We start from the raw sequence: 15,726 nt of genomic DNA on the forward strand, positions 1-15,726 counted from the left end.
CCACTCCAGCCATTCCAACCACTCCAGCCATTCCAGCCACTCCAGCCATTCCAACCACTCCTGTCACGCTCTCATCATTGAAAACCACTTTTTATCTCTGCATCAAAAATTGCTAATCTCCACGCCCCCGCACTAACCACATTAACTATACCTGCAGTAGTTTACATACTTGTCCAATTACGTTAATATACCGTTTATTTATCTGCCTCTCACTTTTACTCTACCAATCATTTCTAATCGATCACGCGAATCCCTCAATATCCCCACATTGCAGTTGCTCCATCTGCATCCACCCACAGCCGGCACAGCTCGTCCTCCCCCCTCCTCGTTCCCACCCCGGAGTGCTGGGAGCGCGCGAGTGACGTCACGCCGGGGATATGGCCGCTTGCTGCCCGCTTCTTGCCCAGCTATGCCTCTCCTCATCGCCGCCTGCTTGTGCTTGTCTGTTCTTGTGCCGCCGTCGAATCCCCGCACCGTGCGCACCGCGGAGCAGCACTCGAGCAGCAGCGCAGCACCAGGTACGCGCTCGGAACCAGCTTCCCGCGCTTCGTTGTGTCCGATGCACCTTCCCGCTCCTCGAACACGAGATTTGGTGAAATGATGAACAATCGCGTGCGATGTCGAGTTCGAGCCTCGTTTGCGGTGCCAAGCGTCCTGTTGCGAACCCGGCTGCGTGTGCACGTAACACGTCACCTGTGCAGCCTTTGTGCGCGTTCACTTCTCACTTTGCATCATTGTTTCTCTTGCAATTAATATGCACTGGATGTCCGTGCAGCGGAAATCTGTAGCGGGAACAAAGGGCGGCATATCCTGGGGGTGGCGGGGGTAGTGGGGGTAGTGAGGAGGGGAGAAAGTAGGGCATGGGGAATAGAGGAGTCACAGATTCCGTCAATTTGAAAACCGCTTTTGGTATTTTGGACCTTTAACATCATTGGTGTGATGCACAAAAGGCAGTGCCAAATGTGCGAGCGGGATCGAGCTGTTCCGGTGCGGGTGTGCGGTATAGGGGGTGTTCCGGTGTGGGTCGAGGGATGGGGGTACAAGGTGCGGATCGAGGGGGTGTACAAGGTGCAGATTGAGGGGGTGTACAAGGTGCAGATTGAGGGGTGTACAACGTCTGGATTGGGGGCGGTGGGGGTGTTCCCGGTGCGGATTGAGGGGTGTTCCAGGTTCAGATCGAGGAGGTACTAGGTCCAGGCCGAGGGTGTGTCTGTGTACAAAGTGCGGATCGATGGGGTGTTCCCGGTGCGGATCGAGGGAGTGTACAAGGTGCGGATTGAGGGGTGTACAACGTCTGGATTGGGTGCTGGGGGGGGGGGGGGGGGAGGGGGTTCCTGGTGCAGATTGAAGGGTGTTCCAGGTTCAGATCGAGGAGGTACAAGGTGCAGGCCGAGGGTGTGTAAAAAGTGCAGATCGAGGAGGTGTTCCCGATGCAGATAGAGGGGTGTTTCCAGTGCGGATAGAGGGGTGTTTCCGGTGTGGATAGAGGGGGTGTACAAAGTGCGGATCGAGGGAGTGTTTCCGGTTGTGGATCAGGGGATGTTTCCAGAGTGAATAGAGGAGGTGTACACAGTGCGATCGAGGAGGTGTTCCCGGTGCGGATAGAGGGGGTGTACAAAGTGCGGATCAAGGGAGTGTTTCCGGTTGCGGATCAGGCGATGTGTCCGGAGCGAATAGAGGAGGTGTACAAAGTGCGGATCGAGGAGGTGTTCCCGGTGCGGATAGAAGGGGTGTACAAGGTGCGGATAGAGGGGTGTACAAGATGCAGACAGAGAGGATGTTCCTGGTGCTGATCGAGGGTGTGTTCTCAGTACGGACTGAGGGGTGTACAAGGTGCGGTGCGGATAGAGGGCGTGTACAAAGTGCGGATCGAGGAGGTGTTCCCGGTGTGGATCGATGGGCTGTTCTTGGTGCAGATCGAGGGCTGTACACGGTGCGAATTGAGGGGGTGTACAACGTCTGGATTGGGGGCAGTGGGGGTGTTCCCGGTGCGGATTGAGAGGTGTTCCAGGTGCAGATCGAGGGGTGTTCCTGGTGAGGATAGAGGGGTTGTACAAGTGGAGGATGGAGGTGGTATTGCAGGTGTGGATCGAGGTGGTGTTCCTGGTGTGGATCAAGGAGATCTTCCCAATGTGGATCGAGAGGGTGTTCAGCATCGTGGGGATGTTTAATTGGGAATGCGGATCAAGGAGCGGCTTCTCAGTGCTGTTCATGGGAGTGTTTACCATGCTATTTGAGTTGGTGCTTCCCGTGCAGATTAAGGTGTTCGTTCCAGTGTGTTTCCGTTGTGGATTTTCTTTCTTTGTATCCATAGTCGAGGCTCGTGGAAGAGCTAATACACTGAACGGGTCAGGTCGTAACAGACAAAAACAAGACGCAAAACATGCATGCATGAGGTGGACAAGATGGTCACAGGAGGAAGGTCCAATAATGGAAAACTGGCAGGATGAGGGATTTGTTTGTGGTTAATGAGGGTAGAAAAGATCATGGCTTTGCATTGGGGGTGATGTGAGATGGTGGTCAACAGCTGTCTTGAAGACCTGGATGGAAGAATGAGATGGAAGGGGAGTGAAAGTTGATTCCACAGGTGGGAAAAAGAGGAACAAATGAGTGAAGGTGAGCAGTGATCCTGAATTTAGATACGAGTAGTTTCCCCAGAAGGGAGTTGATGGTGCATCACATGAGCCCTGCAGAAACCTGGGAGAGACAAAGCACGGAAAAAGCAGAGGGTGCAAGACCAGAAAGGAGGTGTTGGAAGACAGTGAAACACCGACCTGTCTACGATGGGGGAAGTGATAGACCCATAGACTCAGCTTCATCGTGGGTGATTCCAATAGTCTTGAAAGTCCTTGGTTTCCATGGCGTCAAGCTGAGCAAGATGTGAGGCAGGAGAGCCAGCCCAGAGTGGAGAGCAGTACACCATCGAGCTGTGAATGAAGGCCTTGTAGATTTAGGTACCTTGTACAGAGTGGCCACAAAGGTCCTATGCACACAGTTAGATTTTAGTTAGAATTTATCTGCATGCTACTCTCCATTCTCCACACAAATCTGAATTTTTCTCCATGTTCTTCTGGACATCTTCTTCCATGTTGAGGGTTGGAGGTCATGAAAACAGCCCCTGACAGCTGTTTTGAGGTCTTCAACTGTTGTTAGGCGGAGATGAGAAATTTCCTCTTTCACAATGCCCCAAAGTGAGTTGTCACATGTTGTTAAGTCCAGACTTCGAGGAGGCCACACTATCTCAGATCCACGTCCAATCCATCATCCACTGAATTTGTCGTCGAGATATTCTCTAACTGAGAGAGCATAATGCGCTGGTGCACCATCTTGTTGCAGGATAGCTGTTGCCTCGAGACCTCTCTCACGTAGTTGTGGAACAAACCACGTCTGAAGCATGTTCAAATAAGCAGTGTGATGGACACTTGTATCGAAAAAATATGGCCATATCAAGTGATCTTCTGAAATTGCTGCTCACATCATGACATGAGGAGGATGCTGTTCAATTTCCTCATAAAAATGAGGATTTTCTTTGCACCAAAAAGAAACATTCCTGGATCGATTGCTGAGGTAAATAGCACACTCATCTGGAAAAAAAATACGCTTCGTCTTGATTTAATGGTGGGAAATCGCTGCAGAAGAGCCTTGCTCTAAATCAAGCAAATCAAGGACACTCCCTGTTGAAAAAGCCTTCTTCTCCCATGCCCGCATCATGTCACGCGTAGGAGCTGGCTTATCGAACCTCTAAAAAAATCTTGTCCTTATGTCTTCAAAACTTGCTCCTTCTTGTGTGCAGTCGTGAACCCAAACACGAGTAATCAGTCTCTCTTATATCGTGTACTCACTGGTGTCCGTCATGCTGAAGCCGTACCTGGAAAACAAATAAAACAAATAAGTAACAGAGGACACACTATTATGAATAGGGACTTTGTGGCCACTTGGTGGGATTGCTATTACTAACAAGGAAAGTGTCCTTATGGACATTTAAGTTCTCCTGTAATTAGTTAGTACTAGGGCATGCCCGTACTATATCTATATCTAAAATTATATCCCCCCCTCTATTTACATGAAATGGTTTGGTCCATGAAATGTTTTGGTATATTCGCAACGCCAAAGCGAACGGCGAACGCTTTACATGAAATGGTTTGGTGCATGAAATGTTTTGGTCCATTCGCAACGCCAAAGCGAACGGCGAACGGCTTGCGAGTACAGTGACAATCCCCCCGGGGTTTTTATTAGTTTTAAAACATAGTTTAACGCCAACATAGCGCCAACATAGTTTGCAAACGTGAAATAAATGAATACGCTCTCAAATGTGCCATCCTAGGCAGAGTGTGTCCGCCACGTTCGGCACACGCGATAGCTCGCTGCTCTCTGATTGGTTGAATCGTTTTTTGGACATAGCTCGGTAAGTAATTGTCCGATTAATATGAAACCTTGAAAAGGCACATCCTCGGGTCCCCAGCAATATACCTGGCAAGTTTAAAGTATATCGGACCCGTGGTTGTCGAGAAACAGCGGTCACAGACAAACAAACGTACAAACAAACACACAGAGATTACTGGAATTATAGATAGATGTCTTGCAATACCCCCACTGGGAACGGCACTATGCCCTCCATATTTACATGGAGAGAAACGGGGTCTTATCCTCTGCCCTGAACTTCCAGACTAGGACGGGTTCATTCCTCCACTTCAATGATGTCTATAGCGTATTTTATTGTCCTGTAATACGTACATCCATAGGGGTGTATTGAGATGGTATGGATTGTGGGACAACCCCAAATTTATCATCAATGATGGAGTGTGCTGCAACTTTGAATGTTTTACTCATGAAGTCTTTTTTTTTTTTTAAGATGAGCGTTTCCTTTCTACCTCCTGGTAATATTACATTTCTTCCCACATTCTTATGAGTTCAAATAGGTTTCCATATCCCTAAATATGCAATTGAATGGCCGTGTGTCCAAACAGCATTATACGAGTCAACCTGACCAACAGACTGTCAACCTGACCAATGTTTCACAGGCATCAATATGTCCGCCATCTCTTGGGTGGACATTAAGCTGGAGGACCTGTTTGCCATCACTGGTGGTTGGTGGACGTTAAAGATCCCACGGTGTCTTTTTCCCGAAGAGGAGGGGAGTTATCGTCTGCGCCCTGAACAAATCACAACTTCCTGACATTTTCAGCCAATTATCCTGCGTCAGACTGGCGACCTGTCCAGGATTGCTTCTTAGTCTTGAAACGTTTCCTTGCTTGACAGGAACACCCCAAAGCTTTGTCAATAGTGATGCCTCCATTGTTTTTGCACATGCTAGGCATTTGTGGTAAAATGTTGCGTTTCCACTAGTCCGTAAGACAAAGTTTATCCATTGCTCATGCATCTTATGGAGAATGAGATAGGCGTTCACCCAGCTGGCCATTTGCTCGAGGCCTTGGCAGTTCACTCAGAGTCTTGTGGGACTTGCTCATAAATCAGGGCAATCCAAGATGAGATGTCATCAGCTGGTGTTGACATGCTTCTGACATAACCGACACAGGCCATTTGTTTCATTTTTATTTATTTATTAGTCCAACGGTAAATACGATGTCATTTTGAGTCATCTGTTTCCCATCACTTCTTTGTTCTTGTTTGCTACTTTTAGGGAGCACACTGCCATTGTTTTGGATAGCACTGTCTGTAATTCTGAAGCACAATGATGGTAAATGCTATGAAAATATGTTAAATATAGAATGATTTACTAACGTAAAGAACAATCATTGTTCCCTCCCAGATTTACTTTAACATTGTTTAGTGCAATGAGAATGTAGTACAATGTGGCAGGTTTAAAATGCCATACACCATATAATTTACAATGCAATAAGGCATGGCTTCTCATGGGATTACAGTACGGTGCAGTAAACAATTACAGCAGTTTGTGAATGTGGAACCTGTCGGTGTAATGAGGTATGTTTGGGAATCGGAGGCAAACGGTCGTGATGACGTTCTATTAAACAACAATACAAGTCCTCATTGCGAAATAATAAAACAAATAGACAACTAAATATGTCGGTAGTGGATATGGTAAACAGGTAGTGTATATAAATAAGTCTTTTCAAGTGTATTTCAAGTGTGTTGGTAGTGGTAAATTTGTGTGTTGGTAGTGGAGATGGTAAGGTGTACATAAATAAATAAATAATTCAAGTTGGTATGTTGGTAGGGCTGTAGCGGTTATGGTAGTGTATATAAATAAATAATTCAAGTTGGTATGTTGGTAGTGCTGTAGCGGTTATGGTAGTGTATATAAATAAATAATTCAAGTTGGTATGTTGGTAGTGCTGTAGCGGTTATGGTAGTGCATATAAATAAATAATTCAAGTTGGTATGTTGGTAGTGCTATAGCGGTTATGGTAGTGGATATAAATACATATTGAAAGGTGGTATTGTAGCGGTTCCCGCTGAATGTACACAATCGCCTTGCACCTGCCAGGACGCGGCCAGGGCGCTATCGCCATGCCGGGCTCGTCCAGACGGGCCCAGACGCGCCTCTCCTGGGCATGCCCGGACTCGTTGTTCCCGGGCACGCCCGAACCTCCCGGGCACGCCCGGTCTCGTCTTCCCCGGGCATGCCCGCTCTCGCCTTTCCAGGGCTCGCCCAGAGCGCCCGGGCACGCCCAGCCTCGACTTGCCAGGCCGCGTCCAGGACGCCCGGGCATGTCCAGACTCGCCTTTCCAGGGCTCGCCCAGAGCGTCCGGGCATGCCCGCTCTCGCCTTTCCAGGGCTCGCCCAGAGCGCTCGGGCACGCCCAGCCTCGACTTGCCAGGCCGCGTCCAGGACGCCCAGGCATGTCCAGACTCGCCTTTCCAGGACTCGCCCTTGACACCCGGGCATGCCCGGTCTCGGTTTTCCCGGGCAAACGCCCCGGCATAAATGTGTATATATATTGCTGCCCGATAAACGGGCTTGTCAGAATACCTGAGCTGTTTTGTTTCAATAAAGCAACTCGGACGAATTCCGTCTTTGGTCGCGTCAATTCTTTCGACTCGCGTTGGAGCGCAGCTCCTTCACTGGTGACCTACCGACATGGACACGGCAGTGACTCTTAAACTGCCTACCTTCTGGGAGGCTCACGCGGCTGTTTGGTTCGCCCAGGCGGACTCCCAGTTCGCCCTGCGAGGCATCACCGCGGACGACACCCGTTTCCACCACGTCGTGGCAGCGCTCGGTTCCGCCACCGCGGCCCGCGCCCTGAGCCTCCTCGAGCACCCGCCGGCTGCTGACAAGTATGACGCGCTGAAGACGCTCCTCCTCGACGCTTTTGCCATCTCACCGGCGGCACGCGCACGGCGCCTGCTTGACCTGCCCGAGCTCGGCGACACGCGCCCGTCCGAGCGCATGGACTATATGCTCTCGTTGCTCGGTGAGCACTCTCCGGATTTTCTGTTCCGCGAGCTGTTCCTTCGCCAGCTGCCTCACCTGGTACGCCTCGCCCTGGCTGGCACGTCGATCACCGATCCCCGCGCCCTCGCCAGGGAAGCCGATAAGATCTCCTCGGTGGGCCAACACATCGACGCGGCTACCTGGAGCCTGCCGCCATCCGAGGCGACGCCCACGATGCCCGAGCGCCCTGCGCAGTTGGAGGCCGAACTGCCGGTGCAACTGGTGGCCGCCACGCCGCGCCGACCGCTTCCGACACGACGGCCGGGGCCTCCACCTGACCAGGCGTGGTGTTATTACCACGCCAGGTTCGGACACAAGGCTCGGACGTGCCGACCCCCGTGCACTTTCGGCAAGTCGGGAAACGGCCGGGCCGGCATTCATTCCCAGCCATGAGCGCCGGCCACTCGGGCAACTTGCTTTTTATTCAGGACAAAGCGTCTGGGCGGCGTTTCCTTTGTGACACCGGCGCCCAACTGAGTGTCATACCCGCCTCCGAGCAGGACAGGTGGGACGCCGTTTGCGGCCCCTCTTTGGTCGCTGCTAATGGCTCGGCCATACGCACTTTCGGCCCGCGCGACGTCACCCTCTGCTTCGGCAGCCAGCGCTTTCAGTGGACCTTTGTGACCGCCTGCGTCCCCATGGCTTTGCTGGGCGCCGACTTCCTCTGTGCGCACGGGCTGCTGGTCGACGTCAAACGACGTCGCCTTGTCAACGCCGAGACCTTCAGCTCCCTGGCGTGCACGATGAGCAGCTCCGCGCCGACCGAACTAGCGTGCGCCCTCCTGACGGCGAACGAGTTCGCTCGCCTGCTCGCGGAATTCCCGGCCCTCACGCGGCCGACGTTTTCGGCCGTCGCAGTGCGGCATGGGATCGAGCACCACATACCCACTACGGGCCCGCCGGTCTACGCCAGGGCCCGCCGCCTCGACCCGGCCAAGCTTGCCGTGGCAAAGGCCGAGTTCGACGTGTTGGAGCACCTCGGCATCGTGCGGCGCTCCAATAGCGCGTGGGCCTCACCACTGCACATCGTGCCAAAGCCGGGGGCGGATGGCGCCCGTGTGGCGACTACCGCCGCCTCAACGATGCTACCACCCCCGACAGGTACCCGATCCCGCACATCCAGGACTTTTCCGCCCGTTTGGCGGGACGGGTCATATTTTCCAAAATTGACCTGATACGGGGATACCACCAGGTACATGTCCGGGCGGCCGACGTCCCGAAGACGGCCGTCATCACGCCATTCGGCCTGTTCGAATTTTTGAGGATGCCGTTTGGCTTCAAGAACGCGGCCCAGGCATTCCAGCGCTTAATGGACGGCGTGCTGCGCAACCTGCCATTTCTTTTCGTCTATCTGGATGACATCCTCGTCGAGCACGTCCCGCGCCGAGCACCTCCTCCACCTCCGAACACTGTTCGGTCGCCTCAGCGAGCATGGCTTATTTGTCAACCCGGCCAAATGCCACTTCGGCATGACGACCGTTGACCTTTTGGGCCACCGCATCACCAAGACTGGGGCCGTGCCGCTGCCGACCAGGGTCGAGGCCGTCACCACGTTCCCGCGTCCCCGTTCCATCAAGGCCCTACAAGAGTTCCTCGGCATGGTGAATTTTTATCACCGATTCGTGCCCCGCGCTGCTCAGCTCATGTGGCCCCTTTATGAGGCCCTCCGGGGCAAGCCGGCCAAGCATGACATGGTTTGGTCCGCAGCCATGGACGCGGCCTTTGCGAGCGCAAAACGGGCCCTCGCCGACGCAACACTGCTGGCTCACCCGGTGCTCAACGCGCCCATCGCCCTCACTACGGACGCCTCCAACTACGCGGTGGGCGCCGTCCATGAACAATGGGTGGACGGGGTTTGGCAGCCACTCGCTTTTTTCAGCCGGCAACTCCGGCCGAACGAGTTAAAATACAGCACGTTCGACCGCGAGCTGCTCGGTCTATTCCTGGCCGTTCGCCATTTCCGACACCTCCTGGAGGGCCGCCCGTTCACGGCTTTCGTAGACCACAAGCTGTTGGTCTACGCGATGGCCAAAGTCACGGAGCCATGGTCGGCCCGCCAGCAGCGCCACCTCTCCGCCGCGTCGGAATTCACCACAGACATCCGGCACGTCGCCGTCAAAGACAACGCCGTGGCCGACTGTCTTTCTCGGGCCAGCGCGAACGCGGTCCACCTCGGCGTGGACTTCGCACTCATGGCGGCCGGCCAGACCACCGACACCTCGGTGCAGGCCCTCCGTGCGGCGGACATGGGCCTCCGCCTGGCCGACATCCCCTTCGCGGGCACCATCCTGCTCTGCGACGTCTCCCAGGGCCAACCTCGCCCCATCGTGCCCGTTTCCTGGCAGCGCCGCATCTTCGCCTCCATCCACGGCCTTTCTCACCCGGGCCGGAAAGCTTCTCAGAAGCTGGTGTCGGCGCGTTTCGTCTGGCACGGCCTTCGACGGAACGTCCGCGACTGGGCCAACGCCTGCACGGCCTGCCAGCGGACCAAGGTCCACCGCCACACCCAGGCCCAGCTAGCACCTTTCACCGTGCCTGCACGGCGTTTCGACCACGTCCACGTGGACCTGGTGGGTCCCCTGCCCCCATCGCGGGGGTTCACCCACCTGCTCACCATGGTGGACAGGACCACCAGGTGGCCGGAGGCCGTGCCCCTCACCTCCACCACCACCGCCACCGTGGCGCAGGCGTTCATCGCCACCTGGGTCGCGCGCTTCGGCGCACCGGCAGACATCTCATCCGACCGCGGCCCACAGTTCACGTCCGAACTTTGGAGCGCGGTCGCCCCCTCATTGGGGGTCACGCTGCACTGCACCACGGCCTACCACCCCCAAGCCAACGGGTTGTGCGAGCGGTTTCACCGCTCCATGAAGGCCGCACTCATGGCCGGCCTTCAGGACGACGGTTGGACCGACCGGCTGCCGTGGGTCCTTTTTGGCCTCCGCACGGCCCCCAAGGAGGACCTCCGGGCGTCCGCCGCCGAGCTCGTCTACGGCCAGCCGCTCCGCGTCCCGGGCGAGTTCGTGCCCGACGATACCAGTCCCTGGTCCGCCTCACACCAGCGCTCGGACCTCCAGGAGGCCGCCCGACGATTTGCCCCCGTGCCAACGTCGCGCCACGGTGGCCCCCAGTCCTACGTCCCCCCGGCGCTTCGCACAGCAGAGTACGTCTTTGTGCGTCATGACGCGCACCGGGGGCCACTCCGGCCGCCGTACGACGGGCCCTTCCGGGTCCTGCGACGGGGCGACAAGTCCTTCGTCGTCGACGTCGGCGGCCGGTCGGACCGGTTCTCTGTGGACCGCCTCAAACCGGCGCACGTGGACGTCGACCGACCACCACAGTTGGCCCTTCCTCCGCGGCGAGGACGCCCCCCGTCCACAGTTCCCCCCGCTCGACCACCCACCACCGGATCGGACCCCCCCCCCCCCCCCCCACGACCCTCCAGGGGTCGCTTCGGCCGGGTCATCCGGACCCCCCTTAAATTGACCCTGCCAGTGCAGGTCGATTCTGGAGGGGCGTGTGTAGCGGTTCCCGCTGAATGTACACAATCGCCTTGCACCTGCCAGGACGCGGCCAGGGCGCGATCGCCATGCCGGGCTCGTCCGGACGGGCCCAGACGCGCCTCTCCTGGGCATGCCCGGACTCGCTGTTCCCGGGCACGCCCGAACCTCCCAGGCACGCCCGGTCTCGTCTTTCCCGGGCATGCCCGCTCTCGCCTTTCCAGGGCTCGCCCAGAGCGCCCGGGCACGCCCAGCCTCGACTTGCCAGGCCGCGTCCAGGACGCCCGGGCATGTCCAGACTCGCCTTTCCAGAACTCGCCCTTGACACCCGGGCATGCCCGGTCTCGGTTTTCCCGGGCAAACGCCCCGGCATAAATGTGTATATATTGTTACGGCCCGCGGATAAGATGTTGTGTTTGCCGAGCGGATGGTCCCGCGGTCGTACAGTTACCCCGACTAACCCGATTCCCGAACGTTGGCCGGATCGCGCCACAGATATTCAATAGGGAAAAGACTAAGGCGACACGGATGTGAAGAAGAAGCAGACAAAAAGGTTGGAAATACGAATATAATTTATTTGCTATTTACAGGCTCAAAAAAACCAAGGAGAAGGAAAGATAAGAAAATAATATAGAGAAGATATTAGACACAGTGCAACGCTAGCTTATACAAACTTAATTAACCCAGGGACAAAACAAACAGAACAAACTCACGTACACAAAAGGATGGATGGGCAGGAGGTGGATGGCTGGAGGGAGAGGAAAGTCCAAGGGGTCCTGCAGCACGATCGGCGCATTTGACAGCCGCCATTCCTTCGCGGCCCTGCTCAAAACCGCCGTCCAGGCCCCAAGCGGCTGTTGAGTGTTGTTGCTGCTGTGGCCGCCGCTGCTGCTGCTGCTGTGGACGTCGCGTGCTTTGCCAGGACTACAACAGGCTTTGTGCTTCCCTGGATGATGATCTCCTTAATGTTCTCTATGTTCTTTTGCTCACATGCCAGCCTCGGACTAGTTGGTTCTCTCTGGATGATCTTTTTACACGACTCAGCAACTACTCCACTTGATCAGCCATTGCTGTGTACAAAGCTTCCTTGGGTGATCTCAATGTACTCTTGTCAAAGCTCATCTCCTTGGGGAGCGTCCCGCGGCGGGTTATATAGGCCCCGCCCCTCAACCTTCGCGAACCTCCTTGATGTTTCTCTCCACACCCTCTCCAAGTCCAACCCCTTGTTCGTGGTTGGTTGAGTGGGGCTGACTCACTCCTCCCCTCTATGACGAGGTGGGGACCCGCCTTTCTTCCCCGATCCGAGCACATGTTCAATGGTGGTTTTGGAGGGGATGTAATTGGCAATTGAGGCTTGGCAATGAAAGTTTTTGGAGTGGGAATGGGGAATGAAAGGAATCTACTCTATTTCACTTGGTGCAATGCAGTGTCATCTTAATGGAAGACAAGGCCTTACCCTAATACACATAATAAAGATATAACTATCAACCAGGGGGAAATCTATGATTGGCTGCCGTGTATGCTTTATGGAATTGACTACGGGAACGCCCTTTGACCTTTATACAACACTGGAGGCAGGAGGGTCCAGAATAAAGCATATTTCACAACAATTTACTATATAATACAACACAATAAAAAAAACACAATCCTCATATCCGCAACAATATATTGCTGCCCGATAAACGGGCTTGTCAGAATACCTGAGCTGTTTTGTTTCAATAAAGCAACTCGGACGAATTCCGTCTTTGGTCGCGTCAATTCTTTCGACTCGCGTTGGAGCGCAGCTCCTTCAGTATGTAGGTAGCGGTTATGGTGGTGTATATAAATAATTCAATGTGGTATGTCGATAGCGGTTATGGGAGTGTATGTAAATAAATATTGAAAGGTGGTATGTAGAAAGTGGTTATGGTAGTATATATAAATAAATAATTAAAGGTGGTATGTAGGAAGCGGTTATGGTAGTACTGTATATATAAAGAAATAATTAAAGGTGGTATGTAGGAAGCGGTTATGGTAGTATATATAAAGAAATAATTAAAGGTGGTATGTAGGTAGCGGTTATGGTGGTGTATGTCAATAAATAATTCAATATGGTATGTCGATAGCAGTTATGGTAGTGTATGTAAATAAATATTGAAAGGTGGTATGTAGAAAGCGGTTATGGTAGTATATATAAATAAATAATTAAAGGTGGTATCTCGGAAGTGGTTACGGTAGTATATATAAATAAATAAATTCAAGGTGGTATGTCGGAAGTAGAAATGGTAAAGTGTAAATAAATAAATAATGGTTCACAATTTAAGTACAGTATATACAACCCTGTACTATTCGCTCCCATAAATTTCTTTTTTTTTAATTCCCAAATTTCCCAAAATCGTTTGATGGCCCCATAATTGCATTCATGTGCCGAATTTGAAAGAAATGCGCCCAGTCATTTTCGAGTCGACGCTTTGGACGGAGGGATGGATGGATGGATAAGACCTTAAATATAAGCCTCCAGCCAGGCTCACCCAGTTGGGCGCTGATAATGACGTGACTTTTATACAAATTACAAAGACCGATTTCAAGGGGCTGTCCATGGAGCTTCCTATGTCACAAATAACAATCCACAAGTGCAGCGATCTGTTTTGTAGAGCTACAGATGTATTGATGGTGGTGATGGAAGGTACTTATGTCCCACCCTCTCCCTCTCTAGAATCTCCAAGCCTCTTACTGAGAGTGTCTGTGCTGGACTCGAACTCGCGCCGCCCGCTACGTTCGGCCTCCGTGCAGGTTTTTGGCAACAGGAAGCATCTCGTGTCAGGCCTGACGAGTAAGGCTGGCGTGGCCTCTCTTCACCTGCCACCCCGTCACGAGAGCAACATCGTCGTGCGAGCCACGAGCCCTGGCTATGTGCACGCGTCTATGCTATGGAGGCCTCGGAAACTTCCTCGTAAGCCTTTGACCCACATTGCTGCGAACACATTCAGATACCATATTGTTATTCGATTTCGTTTCCCCCGTGAACCACGGTTACTTGAAATACAAAGTTTCACTTTTGGCATCGACCTGTCTAAATGATTGGTTGATCATTTTACCATCTGTTATATCCCGCAGGCTTTAGTTCGGTGACACTTCTGCTCCTGCCAGAACTTCCTGCATCTCTAACCGTGTACGATGACTCGGTTACAATGCTTGGGGGCATCAAAAGTGAGTGATAACAGTACTGCTGTTTTTATTGATATGGTAATAAACAATCAAATGGCACGTTCAATAAGAGACAAAGAGGGGTTTTTTTGTTTATTGTTTTGTTTTTGTATACAAGATCGAGGCTTGTTTAAGAGCTAACATTAGATCACAAAAAGAACAAACTGATACATAAAACATGAAACATATGATAAAGCGAGCAGGAGACAAGATGGAGAGCAGGGACATCGGGAGATCAGTGGGAGGGAGAGGGCTTGGGGGGGGGAGGCATGGGAAGGCGCGGAGGGGGGGGGGGGGGCGGTTCGAGGTTAAAAAAATACATGGACACTGCTAGGACTTCCAGGAAAGAAGTCGGTATTTCAGAAAAGTGGATCTGGGGTGAATCAACGGGGGTAGAAAAGATCAAGGTTTTGGATGGGGGAAGATAAGAGATGGTGGTGAACAGGTGTTTTAAAGACCTGGAGGGAGGAGTGGGATTGAAGGGAGTGAGGGAGTTTGTTCCAGAGGCGGGAGAAAAGAGGAATGAAGGAGTGAAGGTGAGCAGAGAGTCTTGATTTTCGCAGTTTAACCATAAGAGGGTTGCAGGCAGATCTTGTGCGACCTGTAGGAATATTTGGGGGACAGAGCCCAGAGAGAACTGGGGGAGCAAGGTCGGAGAGGAGTCGGTAGAAGACAGAAAGACCACCAACCTGCCTGCGGTGAGTGAGTGAGAGGCCCTTGGAGTTAGCTTCATCGCGGGAGATTCCATTGATTCTGAAAGCTTTGGTTTCAACAGCGTGAAGCCGAGCTAGGTGTGAGGCAGGAGCACCAGACCAGAGGGGGGAACAGTATTCCATAGAGCTGCGGATGAAAGCCTTGTATGTGGTGAGGAGCTCAGGTGTGCCTAGGAAGGACTTCGCACGACGGAGGATGCCCAGTCGGCGACTGGCTTTGGAGGCCAGCTTGGAAATGTGGTTTTCCCAGGAAAGATCATGGCAGATAGTGAGACCCAAAAGCTTGAGCGACAGAACTTCTTGGAGAGGATTGTTAAGAAAGTAGATGGGAGGGTTGTCCAAAGTAGAGGTTTAGACAAAACATGAATGGCATCAATAAATATGTCCAAGTGGCCTCATGTATTACAGCTTCTTGGAATATAAACATGTATTTCACCTGCAACACAAGTATGGACAGAGAAAAACACGGGCTGGCAGGATGGCCTAGAGGTACACACTCTCCTCTCTAAGCTGTCTCGCCTGGGTTTGAATCCCGACCCATCTATAAACTGTCATCCCGGTGTTTCATAGGCAGGATGATTCATCAATGTGTATGTCGAAGTCCCGTTTGCCAGCAATAGTTGGTGGACGTTAAAGATCCCAGTTGAAGGTCTTTCATGAAGAGTAGGTGAGCTATCGCCAGCACCTTGAACAAGTTCCAAATTCCTACCTACCCTCATTACTTCGTCGAGTGTCAGGCCTGGCCAGCTGGTTTGTGAAAGACTTGAGTCGAAAACCCCACCCAGCCAACGTCACAATAACGTGGGAATAACTGTGGCTGTTGAAGAAAGAAGATGTGCAGAGAGAAAACGCACACAAACGAAAAAATAACCAAGGAATAAATACTGAACATAAGCAGGAATGTGCAGTC

At 52.8% G+C, this 15,726-nt stretch overlaps 1 protein-coding gene across 4 annotated transcripts in view; it reads left to right on the top strand.

Moving 5' to 3' along the window:
* The first annotated feature begins 345 nt into the window (after window positions 1-345).
* The window catches only part of FAM171A1 (family with sequence similarity 171 member A1), a 75,987-nt gene continuing 60,606 nt past the window's right edge, over window positions 346-15,726 (top strand). For 2 of the 4 annotated variants that reach the window (XM_068121015.2, XM_068121017.2), the window contains exons 1-3: window positions 355-518; window positions 13,613-13,849; window positions 14,014-14,106. In XM_068121015.2, the coding sequence (XP_067977116.2) occupies window positions 410-518; window positions 13,613-13,849; window positions 14,014-14,106 (439 nt within the window). In that variant the 5' untranslated portion in view covers window positions 355-409. Of the gene's footprint in view, window positions 519-13,612; window positions 13,850-14,013; window positions 14,107-15,726 lie in introns of all 4 variants that reach the window. The other 2 variants (XM_068121016.2, XM_078780507.1) reach the window with 2 other exon arrangements.

This window comes from Myxine glutinosa, chromosome 6 (assembly GCF_964187855.1).
Source record: "Myxine glutinosa chromosome 6, kmMyxGlut1.1, whole genome shotgun sequence".
Lineage (NCBI taxonomy): Eukaryota > Metazoa > Chordata > Myxini > Myxiniformes > Myxinidae > Myxine > Myxine glutinosa.